At 51.4% G+C, this 21,363-nt stretch overlaps 1 protein-coding gene across 4 annotated transcripts in view; it reads left to right on the top strand.

Moving 5' to 3' along the window:
• Window positions 1–18,172, top strand: part of LOC143277844 (solute carrier family 2, facilitated glucose transporter member 1-like) — a 47,215-nt gene extending 29,043 nt beyond the window's left edge. For 3 of the 4 annotated variants that reach the window (XM_076582759.1, XM_076582758.1, XM_076582757.1), the window contains 8 exons: window positions 1,521–1,691; window positions 3,384–3,491; window positions 6,206–6,294; window positions 11,300–11,398; window positions 12,310–12,522; window positions 13,488–13,563; window positions 14,703–14,830; window positions 16,452–18,172. In XM_076582759.1, coding sequence (XP_076438874.1) covers window positions 1,521–1,691; window positions 3,384–3,491; window positions 6,206–6,294; window positions 11,300–11,398; window positions 12,310–12,522; window positions 13,488–13,563; window positions 14,703–14,830; window positions 16,452–16,658 — 1,091 coding nt within the window. In that variant the 3' untranslated portion in view covers window positions 16,659–18,172. The remainder of the gene's footprint in view (window positions 1–1,520; window positions 1,692–3,383; window positions 3,492–6,205; window positions 6,295–11,299; window positions 11,399–12,309; window positions 12,523–13,487; window positions 13,564–14,702; window positions 14,831–16,451) is intronic. The other variant, XR_013053793.1, reaches the window with a different exon arrangement.
• The last annotated feature ends 3,191 nt before the right edge of the window (window positions 18,173–21,363 follow it).

Below are 21,363 nucleotides of genomic sequence, written 5' to 3'. Positions count from 1 at the left end.
TGTCAGTCATGAAGGGAGGGCGGGGCCTATGAGATGATCATCGTTGGGCGGCTGTTGGTTGGCTTCTGTTGTGGTGAGTGACCTGTCAGTCATGAAGGGAGGGTGGGGCCTATGAGATGATCATCGTTGGGCAGCTGTTGGTTGGCTTCTGTTGTGGTGAGTGACGTGTCAGTCATGAAGGGAGGGCGGGGCCTATGAGATGATCATCGTTGGGCAGCTGTTGGCTTCTGTTGTGGTGAGTGACCTGTCAGTCATGAAGGGAGGGCAGGGCCTATGAAATGATCATCGGTGGGCGGCTGTTGGTTGGCTTCTGTTGTGGTGAGTGACATGTCAGTCATGAAGGGAGGGCGGGGCCTATGAGATGATCATTGTTGGGCGGCTGTTGGTTGGCTTCTGTTGTGGTGAGTGACGTGTCAGTCATGAAGGGAGGGCGGGGCCTATGAGATGATCATTGTTGGGCGGCTGTTGGTTGGCTTCTGTTGTGGTGAGTGACGTGTCAGTTATGAAGGGAGGGCGGGGCCTATGAGATGATCATTGGTGGGCGGCTGTTGGTTGGCTTCTGTTGTGGTGAGTGACGTGTCAGTCATGAAGGGAGGGCGGGGCCTATGAGATGATCATTGGTGGGCGGCTGTTGGTTGGCTTCTGTTGTGGTGAGTGACCTGTCAGTCATGAAGGGAGGGCGGGGCCTATGAGATGATCATTGTTGGCCAGCTGTTGGTTGGTTTCTGCTGTGGTGAGTGACCTGCAGGGAGGGTGGGGCCTATGAGTTGATCAGTGTGGGCTGGCTCTACATAGTATGTACATGGTGCTATGTGTACACAGTGTGCACATGGTGTGTACATGGTGCTATGTGTACATAGTGTGCACATGTGTACATAGTGTTATGTGTACATAGTATGTACATGGTGTATATGTGGTGCTGTGTGTATATAGTGTGTATATAATGGGTATGTGGTGTTCTCTGTACATGGTGTTCATGTGATGCAATGTGTACATAGTATGTACATGGTGCTACATGTATATAATGTGTGCATGGTGCTATATACATATAGTGTGTATATGGTGCTATGTGTACATGGTGTGTATGTGGTGCTTTGTGTATATGGTGTGTACAGCTATTTCCAGGCATGCACTGTGTGCAGCTATCTCCAGGTGTGCACTGTGTGCAGCTATCTCCAGGTGTGCACTGTGTGCAGCTATTTCCAGGTGTGCACTGTGTGCAGCTATTTCCAGGTGTGCACTGTGTGCAGCTATTTCCAGGTGTGCACTGTGTGCAGCTATCTCCAGGTGTGCACTGTGTGCAGCTATCTCCAGGTGTGCACTGTGTGCAGGTATCTACACGGGTGCGTCCCCCATGTACCTGTGAGGTATCTCCAGGTGTGCACTGTGTGCAGGTATCTACACGGGAGTGTCCCCCATGTACCTGTGAGGTATCTCCAGGTGTGCACTGTGTGCAGGTATCTACACGGGAGTGTCCCCCATGTACCTGTCAGCTATCTCCAGGTGTGCACTGTGTGCAGGTATCTACACGGGTGTGTCCCCCATGTACCTGTCGGAGATCAGCACGCCTCAGATCCGCGGGGCGCTGGGCGTGCTGCACCAGCTGGGCGTGGTGAGTGGACTGCTGCTGTCACAAGCTCTCGGCTTCCCTGAGGTCCTCGGAAACCACTCCCTCTGGCACGTGTTGCTAGGTAACCTCTGTGTGTGTGTGTGTGTGTGTGTGTGTGTGTGTCCTGGTGATGGTCACGTCGTATGTGTTGTTACTGAAGATGTTAGTCATTAGTATGTAGGTTTTTTGTTTTGTTTTTGTTTGTTTATTTGTTTTTGTTTTCGGCACAGGCACATCTGTTTCCAGCGTGTGCTCACTTTCTTCCTGTCACGTTAGCTGTGTCATGTCTTGTGTGGTGCAGTGTGTCATGTCTTGTGCGGTGCAGTGTTTCATGTCGCCTTGTGCGGTGCAGTGTGTCATGTCGCCTTGTGCGGTGCAGTGTGTCATGTCTTGTGCGGTGCAGTGTGTCATGTCTTGTGCGGTGCAGTGTGTCATGTCACGTTGTGCGGTGCAGTGTGTCATGTCACGTTGTGCGGTGCAGTGTGTCATGTCTTGTGCGGTGCAGTGTGTCATGTGTCATGTCTTGTGCGGTGCAGTGTGTCATGTCTTGTGCGGTGCAGTGTGTCATGTCTTGTGCAGTGCAGTGTGTCATGTGTCATGTCTTGTGCGGTGCAGTGTGTCATGTCTTGTGCGGTGCAGTGTGTCATGTCTTGTGCGGTGCAGTGTGTCATGTCTTGTGCGGTGCAGTGTGTCATGTCGCCTTGTGCGGTGCAGTGTGTCATGTCTTGTGCGGTGCAGTGAGTCATGTCACGTTGTGCGGTGCAGTGTTTCATGTCGCCTTGTGCGGTGCAGTGTGTCATGTCACGTTGTGCGGTGCAGTGTGTCATGTCGCCTTGTGCGGTGCAGTGTGTCATGTCGCCTTGTGCGGTGCAGTGTGTCATGTCACGTTGTGCGGTGCAGTGTTTTAAGTCGCCTTGTGCGGTGCAGTGTGTCATGTCTTGTGCGGTGCAGTGTGTCATGTCACGTTGTGCGGTGCAGTGTTTCATGTCGCCTTGTGCGGTGCAGTGTGTCATGTCTTGTGCGGTGCAGTGAGTCATGTCACGTTGTGCGGTGCAGTGTTTCATGTCGCCTTGTGCGGTGCAGTGTGTCATGTCTTGTGCGGTGCAGTGTGTCATGTCGCCTTGTGCGGTGCAGTGTGTCATGTCTTGTGCGGTGGAGTGTGTCACGTCTTGTGCGGTGCAGTGTGTCATGTCTTGTGCGGTGCAGTGTTTCATGTCGCCTTGTGCGGTGCAGTGTGTCATGTCACCTTGTGCGGTGCAGTGTGTCATGTCGCCTTGTGCGGTGCAGTGTCATATCGCCTTGTATGGTGAAGTGTGTCACTGTGTCATGTCATCTGGTGCGGTACAGTGTGTCACTGTGTCATGTCACCTGGTGTGGTGCAGTGTGTCACTGTGTCATGTCATCTGGTGCGGTACAGTGTGTCGCTGTGTCATGTCACCTTGTGCGGTGCGGTGTGTCCTGTCACCTTGTGCAATGCAATGTGTTGATGTGTCACGTCGCCTTGTGCGATACAGTGTGTCATGATTACATGTTTCACCATGTCGTGACGTCTGCATCAGTGTGTCACGAATTCATCTGTTAGTATGTGATGACCATACGTGTCAATATGTGATGACGTCATGTGTTGGTTCGTGATGACGTCATGTGTTGGTTATATGATGACGTCACGAATTGGTTTGTGTGATGACGCCACATGTCAGTGTGTGATGATGCCACATGTCGGTGTGTGATGACGTGTGTCAGTGTGTGATGTGATGGCGTCCTGTGTGGTCAGGAGTGACAGTGGTGCCGTGTGGAATCCAGCTGGTGTTGTTCCTGCTGTGTCCGGACAGTCCTCGCTACCTGCTGATCACCAAGAAGTCTGAACAACAGGCCTGGCAAGGTGGGGACGGGGGAGAGGGGAGAGAGAGGGGGAGAGGGGAGAGAGGTCTGTCATGTGTGGTGTGTGATGTGGTGTTTGAGGTGTGATGTGTGATGTGTAGTGTGTGATGTGTGGTGTGTGATGTGGTGTTTGAGGTGTGATGTGTGGTGTGTGATGTGTGGTGTGTGATGTGTGGTGTGGTGTGTGGTGTTTGAGGTGTGATGTGTGATGTGTGGTGTGTGGTGTGTGTTGTGTGGTGTGTGATGTGTGGTGTTTGAGGTGTGATGTGTGATGTGTGGTGTGTGATGTGGTGTTTGAGGTGTGATGTGTGGTGTTTGAGGTGTGATGTGTGGTGTGTGGTGTTTGAGGTGTGATGTGTGATGTGTGGTGTGTGGTGTGTGATGTGTGGTGTTTGAGGTGTGATGTGTCATGTGTGGTGTTTGAGGTGTGGTGTGTGATGTGTGGTGTGTGATGTGTTGTGTGTGATGTTTGGTGTGTGATGTGTGGTGTGTGATGTGTGGTGTGTGATGTGTGGTGTGTGGTGTTTGAGGTGTGATGTGTGGTGTGTGGTGTGTGATGCGTAGTGTGTGATGTGTGGTGTCTGGTGTGTGGTGTGTGATGTGTGGTGTGATGTGTGATGTGGTGTGTGATGTGTGGTGTGTGATGTGTGGTGTGTGATGCGTAGTGTGTGGTGTGTGATGTGTGGTGTGTGATGTGTGGTGTGTGGTGTGTGATGTGTGGTGTGTGGTGTGTGATGCGTAGTGTGTGATGTGTGGTGTGTGGTGTGTGATGTGTGATGTGTGGTGTTTGAGGTGTGATGTGTGGTGTGTGATATGTGGTGTGTGATGTGTTGTGTGTGATATGTGGTGTGTGATGTGTTGTGTGTGATGTGTGGTGTGTGGTGTGTGATGTGTGATGTGTGGTGTTTGAGGTGTGATGTGTCATGTGTGGTGTTTGAGGTGTGGTGTGTGATGTGTGGTGTGTGATGTGTGGTGTGTGATGTGTGATGTGTGGTGTGTGGTGTGTGATGCGTAGTGTGTGATGTGTGGTGTCTGGTGTGTGGTGTGTGATGTGTGGTGTGATGTGTGATGTGGTGTGTGATGTGTGGTGTGTGATGTGTGGTGTGTGATGCATGGTTTGTGATGTGTGGTGTGTGATATGTGGTGTGTGATGTGTTGTGTGTGATGTGTGGTGTGTGATGTGTGGTTTGTGATGTGTGGTGTGTGGTGTGTGATGTGTGGTGTGATGTGTGGTGTGGTGTGTGATGTGGGGTGTGATGTGTGGTGTGTGATGTGTGGTGTGTGATGCATGGTTTGTGATGTGTGGTGTGTGATATGTGGTGTGTGATGTGTTGTGTGTGGTGTGTGATGTGTTGTGTGTGATGTGTGGTGTGTGATGTGTGGTGTTTGAGGTGTGATGTGTCATGTGTGGTGTGTGATGTGTGGTGTGTGATGTGTGGTGTGTGATGTGTGGTGTGTGGTGTGTGATGCGTAGTGTGTGATGTGTGGTGTCTGGTGTGTGATGTGTGGTGTGATGTGTGATGTGGTGTGTGATGTGGTGTGTGATGTGTGGTGTGTGATGCATGGTTTGTGAGGTGTGGTGTGTGATGTGTGGTGTGTGATGTGTTGTGTGTGATGTGTGGTGTGTGATGTGTGGTTTGTGATATGTGGTGTGTGATATGTGGTGTGTGATGTGTGGTGTGTGATATGTGGTGTGTGATGTGTTGTGTGTGATGTGTGGTGTGTGGTGTGTGATGTGTGATGTGTGGTGTTTGAGGTGTGATGTGTCATGTGTGGTGTTTGAGGTGTGGTGTGTGATGTGTGGTGTGTGGTGTGTGATGTGTGATGTGTGGTGTGTGGTGTGTGATGCGTAGTGTGTGATGTGTGGTGTCTGGTGTGTGGTGTGTGATGTGTGGTGTGATGTGTGATGTGGTGTGTGATGTGTGGTGTGTGATGTGTGGTGTGTGATGTGTGTGATGTGTGGTGTGTGATGTGTGGTGTGTGATGCATGGTTTGTGATGTGTGGTGTGTGATATGTGGTGTGTGATGTGTTGTGTGTGATGTGTGGTGTGTGATGTGTGGTTTGTGATGTGTGGTGTGTGATATGTGGTGTGTGATATGTGGTGTGTGATGTGTGGTGTGTGATGTGTGGTGTGTGGTGTGTGATGTGTGGTGTGTGATATGTGGTGTGTGATGTGTGGTGTGTGATGTGTGGTGTGTGATGTGTGGTGTGTGATATGTGGTGTGTGGTGTGTGATGTGTGATGTGTGGTGTGTGATGTGTGGTGTGTGATGCATGGTTTGTGATGTGTGGTGTGTGATATGTGGTGTGTGATGTGTTGTGTGTGATGTGTGGTGTGTGATGTGTGGTGTGTGATGTGTGGTGTGTGATGTGTGGTGTGTGGTGTGTGATGTGTGGTGTGTGATGTGTGGTGTGTGGTGTGTGGTGTGATGTGTGATGTGGTGTGTGATGTGATGTGTGGTGTGGTGTGATGTGTGGTGTGATGTGTGGTGTGATGTGTGATGTGTGGTGTGATGTGTGGTGTGGTGTGGTGTGATGTGTGGTGTGATGTGTGATGTGGTGTGATGTGTGATGTGTGGTGTGGTGTGTGATGTGATGTGTGGTGTGACGTGTGATGTGATGTGTGATGTGATGTGATGTGTGTGGTGTGATGTTTGATGTGATGTGTGATGTGTGATGTGATGTGATGTGGTGTGTGATGTGTGATGTACACAGCACTACGTGTACTCCGAGGGACGGATGACGTTCAGACAGACATTGACGAGATGAAGGCTGAGGCTGTACAGCAAGATGCTGAACCCAAGGTGCTGTCTGTCTGTCTGTCTGTCAGTCAGGCGCTCTGTCTGTCTGTCTGTTTGTCTGACTGTCTGTCTCTCTGTCTGTCTCTCTGTCTGTCTGTCAGGCTCTCTGTCTGTCTGTCTGTCTGTCAGGCGCTCTGTCTGTCTGTCTGTTTGACTGTCTGTCTCTCTGTCTGTCTGTCAGGCTCTCTGTCTGTTTGTCTGTCTCTGAGTCTGTACCGATCATTTGACATGTGCACACAGCAGCAATGACAAGAAATGTACAAGCACAAATTAGCTTTTAATCAAGACTGGCATAGCCTTTTTATCCGGAACAGGTCACACAGAACCTTGTGAATGGAGACAGTTACCACTTTTACGGTTTGTTAATCATTTGATCTACTGGCCTCAGTGTTTATTCATTTCAAGTCGAAAAACCACCGAGGCAATCATGTTTGTTCTGTATTGTCCGTGTGTTCTGTGTGGCTTGTTCAGGATTAAAGAGGCTGTGCCAGTCTTGAATAAAAGCTGATTTGTGTTTGCACATTTCGCCTGTCATGCTGCTGGGTGCACATGCCAAATGATCGGTATAAAGACAGGCCCGGCGCTTTCTGTGTTTTCCGAAGAAGTGTCTGGGTTTGTTCCAATGTACCTTTTATTTACTTGTGTGCTAGCAGAATCGGTAGTGTAAGCAGCATCGACTTGAAGTTGTGTACCTTGTGAATGGAGAGAGTTACCACTCTTTACTTACCAGGTTTTCACCAACAACATTGCTGCTGTTTACCAGGTTTTCACCATTGCTGCTGTTTACCAGGTTTTCACCAACTACCATTGCTGCTGTTTACCAGGTTTTCACCAATTACCATTGCTGCTGTTTACCAGGTTTTCACCAACTACCATTGCTGCTGTTTACCAGGTTTTCACCAACAACATTGCTGCTGTTTACCAGGTTTTCACCATTGCTGCTGTTTACCAGGTTTTCACCAACTACCATTGCTGCTGTTTACCAGGTTTTCACCAACTGGCAGGACTTTACCATTGTTGTTCTGAACCCCCCCCCCCCCCATCCCCTCCAGTACTTGTGCTGTTCCCACGCTTCCCCTCTCCTCGTCCTCCTCCCTCTCTCCTCCCTCTCCTCGTCCCCTCCCTCTCCTCGTCCTCCTCCCTCTCTCCTCCCTCTCCTCGTCCCCTCCCTCTCCTCGTCCTCCTCCCTCTCTCCCCCCTCTCCTCGTCCCCTCCCTCTCCTCATCCTCCTCCCTCTCCCCTCCCTCTCCTCATCCTCCTCCCTCTCTCCTCCCTCTCCTCGTCCTCCTCCCTCTCTCCTCCCTCTCCTCGTCCCCTGCCTCTCCTCATCCTCCTCCCTCTCTCCTCCCTCTCCTCGTCCTCCTCCCTCTCTCCTCCCTCTCCTCGTCCCCTCCCTCTCCTCGTCCCCTGCCTCTCCTCATCCTCCTCCCTCTCTCCTCCCTCTCCTCGTCCTCCTCCCTCTCTCCTCCCTCTCCTCGTCCTCCTCCCTCTCTCCTCCCCCCTCTCTCCTCCCTCTCCTCGTCCCCTGCCTCTCCTCGTCCTCCTCCCTCTCTCCTCCCTCTCCTCGTCCTCCTCCCTCTCCTCATCCTCCTCCCTCTCTCCTCCCTCTCCTCGTCCTCCTCCCTCTCCTCATCCTCCTCCCTCTCTCCTCCCTCTCCTCATCCTCCTCCCTCTCTCCTCCCTCTCCTCGTCCTCCCCCCTCTCTCCTCCCTCTCCTCGTCCTCCTCCCTCTCCTCGTCCTCCCCCCTCTCTCCTCCCTCTCTCCTCCCTCTCCTCGTCCTCCCCCCTCTCTCCTCCCTCTCCTCGTCCTCCTCCCTCTCCTCGTCCTCCTCCCTCTCTCCTCCCTCTCCTCGTCCTCCTCCCTCTCTCCTCCCTCTCCTCGTCCTCCTCCCTCTCCTCGTCCTCCTCCCACTCTCCTCCCTCTCCTCGTCCCCTCCCTCTCCTCGTCCCTCTCCTCGTCCCCTCCCTCTCCTCGTCCCCTCCCTCTCCTCGTCCTCCCCCCTCTCTCCTCCCTCTCCTCGTCCTCCTCCCTCTCTCCTCCCTCTCCTCGTCCCCTGCCTCTCCTCGTCCCCTCCCTCTCCTCGTCCTCCCCCCTCTCTCCTCCCTCTCCTCGTCCTCCCCCCTCTCTCCTCCCTCTCCTCGTCCTCCCCCCTCTCCTCGTCCTCCTCCCTCTCTCCTCCCTCTCCTCGTCCCCTGCCTCTCCTCGTCCCCTCCCTCTCCTCGTCCTCCCCCCTCTCTCCTCCCTCTCCTCGTCCTCCCCCCTCTCTCCTCCCTCTCCTCGTCCTCCCCCCTCTCCTCGTCCTCCTCCCTCTCTCCTCCCTCTCCTCGTCCTCCCCCCTCTCTCCTCCCTCTCCTCGTCCTCCTCCCTCTCCTCGTCCTCCTCCCTCTCTCCTCCCTCTCCTCGTCCTCCCCCCTCTCTCCTCCCTCTCCTCGTCCTCCTCCCTCTCCTCGTCCTCCTCCCTCTCTCCTCCCTCTCCTCGTCCTCCTCCCTCTCCTCGTCCTCCTCCCTCTCTCCTCCCTCTCCTCGTCCTCCCCCCTCTCCTCGTCCTCCTCCCTCTCTCCTCCCTCTCCTCGTCCTCCCCCCACTCTCCTCCCTCTCCTCGTCCTCCTCCCTCTCCTCGTCCTCCTCCCTCTCCTCGTCCTCCTCCCTCTCTCCTCCCTCTCCTCGTCCTCCCCCCTCTCCTCGTCCTCCTCCCTCTCTCCTCCCTCTCCTCGTCCTCCTCCCTCTCCTCGTCCTCCTCCCTCTCCTCGTCCTCCCCCTCTCCTCGTCCTCCCCCCTCTCTCCTCCCTCTCCTCGTCCTCCCCCCTCTCTCCTCCCTCTCCTCGTCCTCCCCCCTCTCCTCGTCCTCCTCCCTCTCTCCTCCCTCTCCTCGTCCCCTGCCTCTCCTCGTCCCCTCCCTCTCCTCGTCCTCCCCCCTCTCTCCTCCCTCTCCTCGTCCTCCCCCCTCTCTCCTCCCTCTCCTCGTCCTCCCCCCTCTCCTCGTCCTCCTCCCTCTCTCCTCCCTCTCCTCGTCCTCCCCCCTCTCTCCTCCCTCTCCTCGTCCTCCTCCCTCTCCTCGTCCTCCTCCCTCTCTCCTCCCTCTCCTCGTCCTCCCCCCTCTCTCCTCCCTCTCCTCGTCCTCCTCCCTCTCCTCGTCCTCCTCCCTCTCTCCTCCCTCTCCTCGTCCTCCTCCCTCTCCTCGTCCTCCTCCCTCTCTCCTCCCTCTCCTCGTCCTCCCCCCTCTCCTCGTCCTCCTCCCTCTCTCCTCCCTCTCCTCGTCCTCCCCCCTCTCTCCTCCCTCTCCTCGTCCTCCTCCCTCTCCTCGTCCTCCTCCCTCTCCTCGTCCTCCTCCCTCTCTCCTCCCTCTCCTCGTCCTCCCCCCTCTCCTCGTCCTCCTCCCTCTCTCCTCCCTCTCCTCGTCCTCCCCCTCTCCTCGTCCTCCCCCCTCTCCTCGTCCTCCTCCCTCTCTCCTCCCTCTCCTCGTCCTCCTCCCTCTCCTCGTCCTCCTCCCTCTCTCCTCCCTCTCCTCGTCCTCCCCCCTCTCCTCGTCCTCCTCCCTCTCTCCTCCCTCTCCTCGTCCTCCCCCCTCTCTCCTCCCTCTCCTCGTCCTCCTCCCTCTCCTCGTCCTCCTCCCTCTCCTCGTCCTCCTCCCTCTCTCCTCCCTCTCCTCGTCCTCCCCCTCTCCTCGTCCTCCCCCCTCTCTCCTCCCTCTCCTCGTCCTCCTCCCTCTCCTCGTCCTCCCCCCTCTCTCCTCCCTCTCCTCGTCCTCCCCCCTCTCTCCCCCCTCTCCTCGTCCTCCTCCCTCTCTCCCCCCTCTCCTCGTCCTCCTCCCTCTCTCCTCCCTCTCCTCGTCCTCCTCCCTCTCCTCGTCCTCCTCCCTCTCTCCTCCCTCTCCTCGTCCTCCCTCCTCTCCTCGTCCTCCTCCCTCTCTCCTCCCTCTCCTCGTCCTCCCCCCTCTCTCCTCCCTCTCCTCGTCCTCCTCCCTCTCTCCTCCCTCTCCTCGTCCTCCCCCTCTCCTCGTCCTCCTCCCTCTCCTCGTCCTCCTCCCTCTCTCCTCCCTCTCCTCGTCCTCCTCCCTCTCTCCTCGTCCCCTCCCTCTCCTCGTCCTCCCCCCTCTCTCCCCCCCTCTCCTCGTCCTCCCCCCTCTCCTCGTCCTCCCCCCTCTCTCCCCCCTCTCCTCGTCCTCCTCCCTCTCTCCTCCCTCTCCTCGTCCTCCTCCCTCTCTCCTCCCTCTCCTCGTCCTCCCCCTCTCCTCGTCCTCCTCCCTCTCCTCGTCCTCCCCCCTCTCTCCTCCCTCTCCTCGTCCTCCCCCTCTCCTCGTCCTCCTCCCTCTCTCCTCCCTCTCCTCGTCCCCTCCCTCTCCTCGTCCTCCCCCCTCTCCTCGTCCTCCTCCCTCTCTCCCCCCTCTCCTCGTCCTCCTCCCTCTCCTCGTCCTCCTCCCTCTCTCCTCCCTCTCCTCGTCCCCTCCCTCTCCTCGTCCTCCCCCCTCTCCTCGTCCTCCTCCCTCTCTCCTCCCTCTCCTCGTCCTCCTCCCCCTCCTCGTCCTCCTCCCTCTCTCTTCCCTCTCCTCGTCCCCTCCCTCTCCTCGTCCTCCCCCCTCTCTCCTCCCTCTCCTCGTCCTCCCCCCTCTCTCCTCCCTCTCCTCGTCCTCCCCCTCTCCTCCCCCTCTCCTCCCTCTCTCCTCCCCCCTCTCCTCGTCCTCCCCCCTCTCCTCGTCCTCCCCCTCTCCTCCTTCTCCTCGTCCTCCTCCCTCTTCCCCCCCTCTCGTCGTCCTCCCCCCTCTCCTTGTCCCCCCCTCTCCTGCTCTTGCTGTTTCTGTTTCCTGTGCTGTTTTCGCTGCATGTGGCAGAAGATATTACTGCTCGCTTCATTCTGAGCTTTGCTGTTAATGCTGTTCCTGGTACTGTAACTATGGTTCAAATGTGAGCGAGCAATCGATGAAACGGTTAACATACACACATATTTCTTTTTTTCGTTTCTTATTGTGTGTGTGTGTGTGTGTGTGTGTGTGTGTGTGTGTGGCCACAGGTCAGTCTGCTGACGCTGTTCACGACCCGAGCTCTGAGGAGACCTCTGATGATCAGTGTTGTCATGCACCTCTCCCAGCAACTGTCCGGCATCAATGGGGTCAGACGTTTTTCTGTGTCTGTGTGTGTGTGTGTATGTCTGTGTGACACAAGGGGCGGGGATATGTCCGTCTGACACAAGGGGGCGGGGATATGTCAATCAGTGACACAAGAGGGTGGACTATATCAATCAGTGACTCAAAGGGGTGGGGCTATGTTAGTGACACAAGGGAGTGGGGATATGTCAATCAGTGACACAAGGGGGCAGAGTTATGTCAATCAGTGACACAAGGGGGTGGGGCTATGTCAATTGGTGACTCGAAGGGGCGGGGCTATGTCAGTGACACAAGGGGGCAGAGTTATGTCAATCAGTGACACAAGGGGGTGGGGCTGTGTCAATCACGTGGTCAATCCTGTGCATGTATGCAGATCTGCTGCCACTCAGCCAGTCCCCTCAAGGGAAAGGAGCTAAATAAATGGGTGGAGCTTGATAAATGACATTGTCATGGCAACCCATGTGTGCGGATCTACAACTGAGCCATTCTGTCCAAGGGGGTTGGGCTGAATAAATGGATGAGGTTAAATAGATGGCACTGTCAATCCAATCTATGTGTGCAGATCTTCAACTACTCAAACAGTGTTTTCAAGTGGACAGGGCTGAAAATGGGTGAGGTTAAGTGAATGGCTGTCAGTCTGATCTCTGGTGCAGGTTTACTCCTCAGTTATCTTTTTCAATGGGGTAGAGCAGAGCACATGTCAGTCCAGTGTGTGCAGACCATATGTACTGCCTTGCTGGTCGCTTCACTGAGGCAGGGCCAGATAACTTTGTTCACCCAAGTGTTCAGATCTTCAACTACTCAGCCAGTCTCCTCAAGAGGCGGGGCTAGATAAATGGGCAGGGTGAAATGAATGACACCGCCCCCCCCTCCCCCCCCGCCCCGCCCACTCCCCACTGCCCCCGTGTGTGTGCAGATCTTCTACTACTCTGCCAGTCTCTTCAAGGGAGCAGGGCTGGACGCAGCAGCAGCGACGCACGCGACGAGTGGAGTGGGAGGGGTGATGGTGGTCATGACCCTCATCACCATCCCCCTCATGGACCGGGCGGGGCGCAGAACGCTGCATCTGATTGGTCTGGGTGGCATGCTGGTGTTCAGCATCCTCATCACTGTGCTGCTGGCCCTGAGGGTATGTGGGTGTGGCTGTCAGGGTATGTAGGTGTGGCTTTCAAAAGTATGAGTGACCTTGAGGGTATGTGGGTGTGGCTTTCAGAGATGTGGGTGTGACTTTAAGGGTATGGGTGTGGCTGTTAGGTATGTGGGTGTGGCCTTGTGGGTGTGGCCTTGAGGGCATGTGGATGGCTTTCAGAGGATGTGGGTGTAGACTTGAGGTATGTGGGTGTGGCTTTCAGGATGTGGGTGTGGCCTTGAGGGTATGGATGTGTAGCCATGAGGGTGTTGGGTGTGGTCTGGATGGTGTGTGGGTGTAGCCTTGAGGGTATGTGGGTGTGGCTTTGAAATTACTGTGGCATTGAAGGGTGTGGCCTTGAGATAATTTATTATGGTGTTGCCTTGAGTGTATGTAGTTTTGACCTCAAGAAATGTAGGTGTGACTTTGAGATATGGGGAAACGTCCTTGAGGGTGTAGGTGTGGCATTCAGGGTATTGTGGTTTGACTGTATGATCTTGAAGATATGTGGTTGTGACTTTGATGATACTTGGGTGTGGCCTTGAGGATACGTTAGTGGGTGTGGCCTAGAGAGGATATAGGGGTGGCTTTGAGGGTGTGGGTGTGGCCATTGAGTGTATGTAGGGTTGGCTTTGAGGATGTGGGTGTGGCCTTGAGGGCACAGGGGAGTGGCCTTGAGGGCACAGGGGAGTGGCCAGGAGGGCACTGGGGTGTGGCCAGGAGGGCACAGGGGAGTGGCCAGGAGGGCACTGGGGTGTGGCCAGGAGGGCACAGGGGAGTGGCCAGGAGGGCACTGGGGTGTGGCCAGGAGGGCACAGGGGAGTGGCCAGGAGGGCACTGGGGTGTGGCCAGTAAGATTGGCTGCATTGTTACGTACATTTATCATTTGAAGTAATAATTCTGCTCTTAACTGAACCAGTTTGTTTTCATCTTCTTCTCATTATGGTATGTGTGTGTGTTCACAGGACGAAGTGCAGTGGTTTAAAGTGGCCAGCATTGTTGTCTCCTTGATCTTCGTTGTCTTCTTTGCTCTGGGACCCGGTGAGTGGTTAAAGCAGTATCTTCCACCCATCCATCCGTCACCTATCCATCCATCACCTATGCATCCATCCATCATTCTTCCAACCAATCAACAACCACCCATCCAACCAGTGAACCAGATGAGTCAAGCAACCAATCAACAAACCAACGTGAACCAAATCAACCCAACCCAACCCAGCTAAACCAAACCAAACAAGCACAAATCAACCCAACCAAACCCAACAAACCCAGCAAGCACAAACCAACCCAAACAAACCCAACCCAACCAAACCCAACCAAACCAAACCAGACAAGCACAAACCAAGCCAAATCAACCAAACCCAACCCAACCAAACCCAACCCAACCAAACCTAACAAGCACAAACCAACCCAGCCATACCCAACCAAAACAAACAAGCACAAACCAAGCCAAATCAACCCAACCCAACCCATCCCAACCAAACCAAACAAGCACAAACCAACCCAACCCAACCAAACCAAACAAGCACAAACCAACCCAACCCAACCAAACCAAACAAGCACAAACCAACCCAACCCAACCAAACCAAACAAGCACAAACCAACCCAACCCAACCAAACCAAACAAGCACAAACCAACCCAACCCAACCAAACCAAACAAGCACAAACCAACCCAACCCAACCAAACCAAACAAGCACAAACCAACCCAACCCAACCCAACCAACCAAACCAAACAAGCACAAACCAACCCAACCCAACCAAACCAACCAAACCAAACAAGCACAAACCAACCCAAACCAAACAAGCACAAACCAACCAAACCCAACCCAACCAACCAAACCAAACAAGCACAAACCAACCCAACCCAACCAAACCAAACAAGCACAAACCAACCCAACCCACCCTAACCCAACCCAAACCAAATGAAACACAAATCAAACTAAACCAACCGTTGTGTGAAAGCAGTTACAGTGAGGACGGTGTTTCAGGGTTGATTCCCGCAATGATGGTAAGAGGTATGGGGACACTTTCTTTTTGCCGACCACAGTGATTGAGGGTGGTGACAGTGAGGACGGTGTTTCAGGTTCAATTCCCTGAATGATGGTAAGAGGTATGGGGACACTTTCTTTTTGCCGACCACAGTGATTGAGGGTGGTGACAGTGAGGACGGTGTTTCAGGTTCAATTCCCTGGCTGATCGTGGCGGAGCTGTTTTCTCAAGGACCTCGCTCTGCAGCCATCAGTGTGTCCGTGCTGGTGAACTGGGTGGCCAACTTCCTGGTGGGATACACCTTCCCCTTCATACAGGTAAAATACAGCCGTTTTTCCCCTTCATAGTGGTAATGAACCGGTGTTTTGGTCACACCTTCCCCTTCATACAGGTAAAATACAGGTGTTTTGGTCACACCTTCCCCTTCATACAGGTAAAATACAGCTGTTTTGGTCACACCTTCCCCTTCATACAGGTAAAATACAGCCGTTTTGGTCACACCTTCCCCTTCATACAGGTAATTACAGGTGTTTTGGTCACACCTTCCCCTTCATACAGGTAAAATACAGCTGTTTTGGTCACACCTTCCCCTTCATACAGGTAAAATACAGCTGTTTTGGTCACACCTTCCCCTTCATGCAGGTAAAATACAGCTGTTTTGGTCACACCTTCCCCTTCATACAGGTAAAATACAGCCGTTTTGGTCACACCTTCCCCTTCATACAGGTAAAATACAGCTGTTTTGGTCACGCCTTCTCCTTCATACAGGTAAAATACAGCTGTTTTGGTCATGCCTTCCCCTTCATACAGGTAAAATACAGCTGTTTTGGTCACGCCTTCCCCTTCATACAGGTAAAATACAGCTGTTTTGGTCATGCCTTCCCCTTCATACAGGTAATTACAGGTGTTTTGGTCACACCTTCCCCTTCATACAGGTAATTACAGGTGTTTGGGTCACACCTTCCCCTTCATACAGGTAAAATACAGCTGTTTTGGTCACGCCTTCCCCTTCATACAGGTAAAATACAGCTGTTTTGGTCATGCCTTCCCCTTCATACAGGTAAAATACAGCTGTTTTGGTCACGCCTTCTCCTTCATACAGGTAAAATACAGCTGTTTTGGTCACGCCTTCCCCTTCATACAGGTAATTACAGGTGTTTTGGTCACACCTTCCCCTTCATACAGGTAAAATACAGCTGTTTTGGTCACACCTTCCCCTTCATACAGGTAAAATACAGCTGTTTTGGTCACACCTTCCCCTTCATACAGGTAAAATACAGGTGTTTTGGTCACACCTTCCCCTTCATACAGGTAATTACAGGTGTTTTGGTCACACCTTCCCCTTCATACAGGTAATTACAGGTGTTTGGGTCACACCTTCCCCTTCATACACGTAATGTACAGATGTTTGTGTTCACATGTGTGGTGTGTAGATTCCACCTTTGATTCACGCACAAAAGAATGAATTGATGATGCTGCTGCTGATGGTGACTGACGGATGATGATGATGATGATGATGATGATGATGGAGAAGAAGATGAGGAGGAGGAGGAGGATGGTGACCGAGGGATGATAATGATGGTGATGATGATGATGATGATGACGACGATGACGACTGAGGGATGATGATGATGATGATGATGACTGGGGGATGGTGATGACGATGATAATGACGATGACAGTACCTCAGAGATGATGATGATGATGATGATGATGATGATGACTTAGGGATGATGATGATGATGATGATGATGACTTAGGGATGACGATGATGATGATGACTGGGGGATGGTGATGACGATGATGATGACGATGATGATGACGATGACAATGCCTTAGGGATGATGATGTTGAAGATGACGATGACTTAGGGATGATGATGACGATGAAGATGATGATGATGATGATGATGACGGATGGATGACGTGTGGTTGACAGAAGGGGCTGGGTAACTTCACCTTCCTGCCGTTCACTGGCCTCCTCCTCCTCTTCCTCATCCTCCTCTTCCTCTACCTGCCCGAGACCAAGGGCCGCACCATCGAGGAGATTGCCACAGGCTGGCGGCAGCAGGACGGCGAGTCAAACAGGAGTCCTGTCAAGGAGAGCAGCCACCTGGTGTCCTACAGCAAGACCTCGCCCGCTTGAGAGGGAGGGGGTGTGCTGTGGGAGGGTTGGGGGTGGGGGGTGCAGCAGGCTGGGGGGGTGTGTGGTTAACACCCACACATTCCATCACTACCTATTTCGTAAAAACCCACAGGATATAACACATATTCCATCACTGCCTATTACGTAAAAACCCACAGGATATAACACATATTCCTTCACTACCTATGACGTAAAACCCCACAGGAAATACACATATTCCATCACTACCTGTGACGTAAAAACCCACAGGAAATACACATATTCCTTCACTACCAATCACCTAAAAACCCACAGGAAATACACATATTCCATCACTACCTATGACGTAAAAACCCACAGGAAATGCACATATTCCATCACTACCTATGACGTAAAAACCCACAGGAAATACACAAAGTTCCTTCACTACCAATCACCTAAAAACCCACAGGAAATACACATATTCCATCACTACCTATGACGTAAAAACCCACAGGAAATGCACATATTCCATCACTACCTATGACGTAAAAACCCACAGGAAATACACAAAGTTCATCACTACCTATCACCTAAAAACCCACAGGAAATACACATATTCCATCATCACTATCTATAACGTAAAAACCCACAGGAAATGCACATATTCCTTCACTACCTATGACGTAAAAACCCACAGGAAATACACATATTTCATCACTATCTATGACGTAAAAACCCACAGGAAATACACATATTCCTTCACTACCTATGACGTAAAAACCCACAGGAAATGCACATATTCCTTCACTACCTGTGACGTAAAAACCCACAGGAAATACACATATTCCATCACTACCTGTGACGTAAAACCCCACAGGAAATACACATATTCCATCACTACCTATGACGTAAAAACCCACAGGAAATACACATATTCCATCACTACCTGTGACGTAAAAACCCACAGGAAATACACATATTCCTTCACTACCTATCACCTAAAAACCCACAGGAAATACACATATTCCATCACTACCTATGACGTAAAAACCTACAGGAAATACACATATTCCATCACTACCTGTGACGTAAAAACCCACAGGAAATACACATATTCCATCACTGCCTATCACCTAAAAACCCACAGGAAATACACATATTCCATCACTACCAATCACATAAAAACCCACAGGAAATACACATACTCCTTGACAACCCTATGACGTAACAACCTACAGGAAATATACAGTTTCAACAGAGGGGAAAGGTGGGTCTGTCTTTGAGCTGTGGTTACATCAGAGGGGAAAGGTGGGTCTGTCTTTGAGCTGTGGTTACATCAGAGGGGAAATGTGGGTCTGTGTTTTGAGCTGTGGTTACATCAGAGGGGAAAGGTGGGTCTGTCTTTTGAGCTGTGGTTACATCAGAGGGGAAAGGTGGGTCTGTCTTTTGAGCTGTGGTTACATCAGAGGGGAAAGGTGGGTCTGTGTTTTGAGCTGTGGTTACATCAGAGGGGAAATGTGGGTCTGTGTTTTGAGCTGTGGTTACATCAGAGGGGAAAGGTGGGTCTGTGTTTTGAGCTGTGGTTACATCAGAGGGGAAAGGTGGGTCTGTGTTTTGAGCTGTGGTTACATCAGAGGGGAAAGGTGGGTCTGTCTTTTGAGCTGTGGTTACATCAGAGGGGAAAGGTGGGTCTGTCTTTTGAGCTGTGGTTACATCAGAGGGGAAAGGTGGGTCTGTCTTTTGAGCTGTGGTTACATCAGAGGGGGAAGGTGGGTCTGTCTTTTGAGCTGTGGTTACATCAGAGGGGAAAGGTGGGTCTGTCTTTTGAGCTGTGGTTACATCAGAGGGGAAAGGTGGGTCTGTCTTTTGAGCTGTGGTTACATCAGAGGGAAATGTGGGTCTGTGTTTTGAGCTGTGGTTACATCAGAGGGGAAATGTGGGGTCAGTGCTCTTATTACTGTGGATTAACGAGTCAGAATAAAGGTGTACTTGTGTTTGACCATTGGTACCATCAACGAAAAGCTGGGTTCCTATCTGCTGACATAACATGTGGTTCTGATGACAAATCAATGTGATAGTGTTCTGACTGACATTACATTGTGTTCTGACTGGACATAAAGTTTCAAATGGTGTGTTTTGACGGACATAACATGTGGTATTGGCTGGACTACATTGTGTGTTTCTCACCGGAAACATTGTCTTCTTGAATGTAATAACATTCAACCCTGTGTTCGGACGAAAGTACATTGTGTTTTGACTGGATTACATCACATGGACACGTATGATGGACTGATTCATAAAGAGCTGTGGTTAACGATAAGTTAGGGGATAGTGAGGATATGATAGTGTTGAGTGTGTGATACAAGATGAGAAGGTGAGATTTGTAGTGTGACGTGATGTAGCGATGATGATCAAGTGAGGAATTTCATGTGCTGTCCTTCCTCCTTCTTCCTTCTTTCATTCCTGCTCACATCCTCCTTCTCTTCATCTTGCTTCCTCCTCTCTCTGTTCTTCTGTTCTTTACTTTGTCTTACCATCAAGGGAATTCGTCTTCGTTTTTTCTTTGTTACCTTCAGGAAAGTGTCTGTGTTTTTACTTGCTTTATTCTCAGGGTAAGGTGGGTCCTGTTTTTGAGCTGTGTTACATCAAGGGAATGTGGTCTCGTTTTTGAGCTGTGGTTACATCAGAGGGGAAATTGTGGGGTCTGTGTTTTGAGCTGTGGTTACATCAGAGGGAAAGTGGGTCTGTGTTTTGAGCTGTGGGTACATCAAGGGAAATGTGGGTCTGTGTTTTGAGCTGTGGTTACATCAGAGGGGAAATGTGGGTCTGTGTTTTGAGCTGTGGTTACATCAGAGGGAAATGTGGGTCTGTGTTTTGAGCTGTGGTTACATCAGAGGGAAATGTGGGTCTGTGTTTTGAGCTGTGGTTACATCAGAGGGGAAAGGTGGGTCTGTGTTTTGAGCTGTGGTTACATCAGAGGGGAAAGGTGGGTCTGTGTTTTGAGCTGTGGTTACATCAGAGGGGAAAGGGGGGTCTGTGTTTTGAGCTGTGGTTACATCAGAGGGGGAAGGGAGGTCTGTCTTTTGAGCTGTGGGTACAGTGGTAAGGTACAAATTACCTTTTTGTGAACCCTTCTTTGCTTCTGATAATCATTCACACAGCGTTTTATTTTATTTTATTTCTTTTTTTTCCCCTCATTGTATATTCTGCTATGGTTATAAATGATTGCTCATTATTTACTGTATGATTGTAACTGAATGTTCATGAATAAATGGTGACTTTGTGATTCTGACCAATTGGAAATCGCAACACCAAACCAGCCTGCCAGCTGTTCCCTTATCTGACTGGACATAACATTGTGTATCTGACTGGACATAACATTTCAACTTGTGTGTTTCTGACTGGACATAACATTGTGTATCTGACTGGACATAACATTTCAACTTGTGTGTTTCTGACCGGACATAACATTGTGTATCTGACTGGACATAACATTTCAACTTGTGTGTTTCTGACCGGACATAACATTGTGTATCTGACTGGACATAACATTTCAACTTGTGTGTTTCTGACCGGACATAACATTGTGTTTCTGACCGGACATAACATTGTGTATCTGACTGGACATAACATTTCAACTTGTGTGTTTCTGACTGGACATAACATTGTTTCTGACTGGACATAACATTTCAACTTGTGTGTTTCTGACCGGACATAACATTGTGTTTCTGACTGGACATAACATTGTGTTTCTCACCGGACATAACATTGTTTCTGAATGTACATAACATTTCAACCCTGTGTGTTTCTGACCGAACATAACATTGTGTTTCTGACTGGACATAACATCACCATGACCACTTGTACTGACTGGACATCATTCAATAAAAATGATGATGATGATAACGATAATAATGTTGGTGATAGTGATGATGATATGATAGTGATGATTGTGATGATAGCAATGATGATGAAAGTGATGATGATATGATAGTGATGATCGTGATGATAGCGATGATGATGAAAGTGATGATGATAATTTTTCATCTGCTGTCACTTCCTCCTTCCTTCCTTCCCTCTTCATTCCTTCCTTCCCTCCTTCCTTCCCTCTTCATTCCTTCCTTCCCTCCTTCCTTCCTTCCCTCTTCCTTCCTTCCTCCCTCCTTCCTTCCTTCTTCCTTCCTTCCCTCCTTCATTCCCTCCTTCCTTCCTCCCTCCTTCCTTCCTTCCCTCTTCCTTCCTTCCTCCCTCCTTCCTTCCTTCTTCCCTTCCTTCCCTCTTCATTCCTTCCTTCCCTCCTTCCTTCCTCCCTCCTTCCTTCTTCCCTTCCTTCCCTCTTCATTCCTTCCTCCCCTCCTTCCTCCCTCCTTCCTTCCTTCCCTCTTCCTTCCTTCCTCCCTCCTTCCTTCCCTCTTCCTTCCTTCCCTCCTTCCTTCCTTCCTTCCTCCCTTCCTTCCTCCTTCCGTGTCTCCTTCCATCCTTCCTTATTTCTTCCTGTCTTCCTTATTTCTTCCCTCCCGTTCTTCCTTTCTGTCTGTCCAGCCATGTGAATGAAGGAGAGAGTGACGATGGTCAGTGGTGTGTTGATGCTGTGTGTGGCTGGTGTCCGATCTGTGACGTGAGTGGATCTGTAGCACAGGTTGCGCTGCTCTGTTCCAGTATTCTGTTACTTCTGTGTCCGTATGTTTTAATCTGTTGTTTCAGTGTGGACGTTGGTTTGGTCAGAGAGAACACTGTGGTGTAA

The sequence above is a fragment of the Babylonia areolata genome, chromosome 35 (assembly GCF_041734735.1).
Source record: "Babylonia areolata isolate BAREFJ2019XMU chromosome 35, ASM4173473v1, whole genome shotgun sequence".
Taxonomy (NCBI): domain Eukaryota; kingdom Metazoa; phylum Mollusca; class Gastropoda; order Neogastropoda; family Buccinidae; genus Babylonia; species Babylonia areolata.
This window is presented reverse-complemented; position numbering and strand designations above follow the sequence as displayed.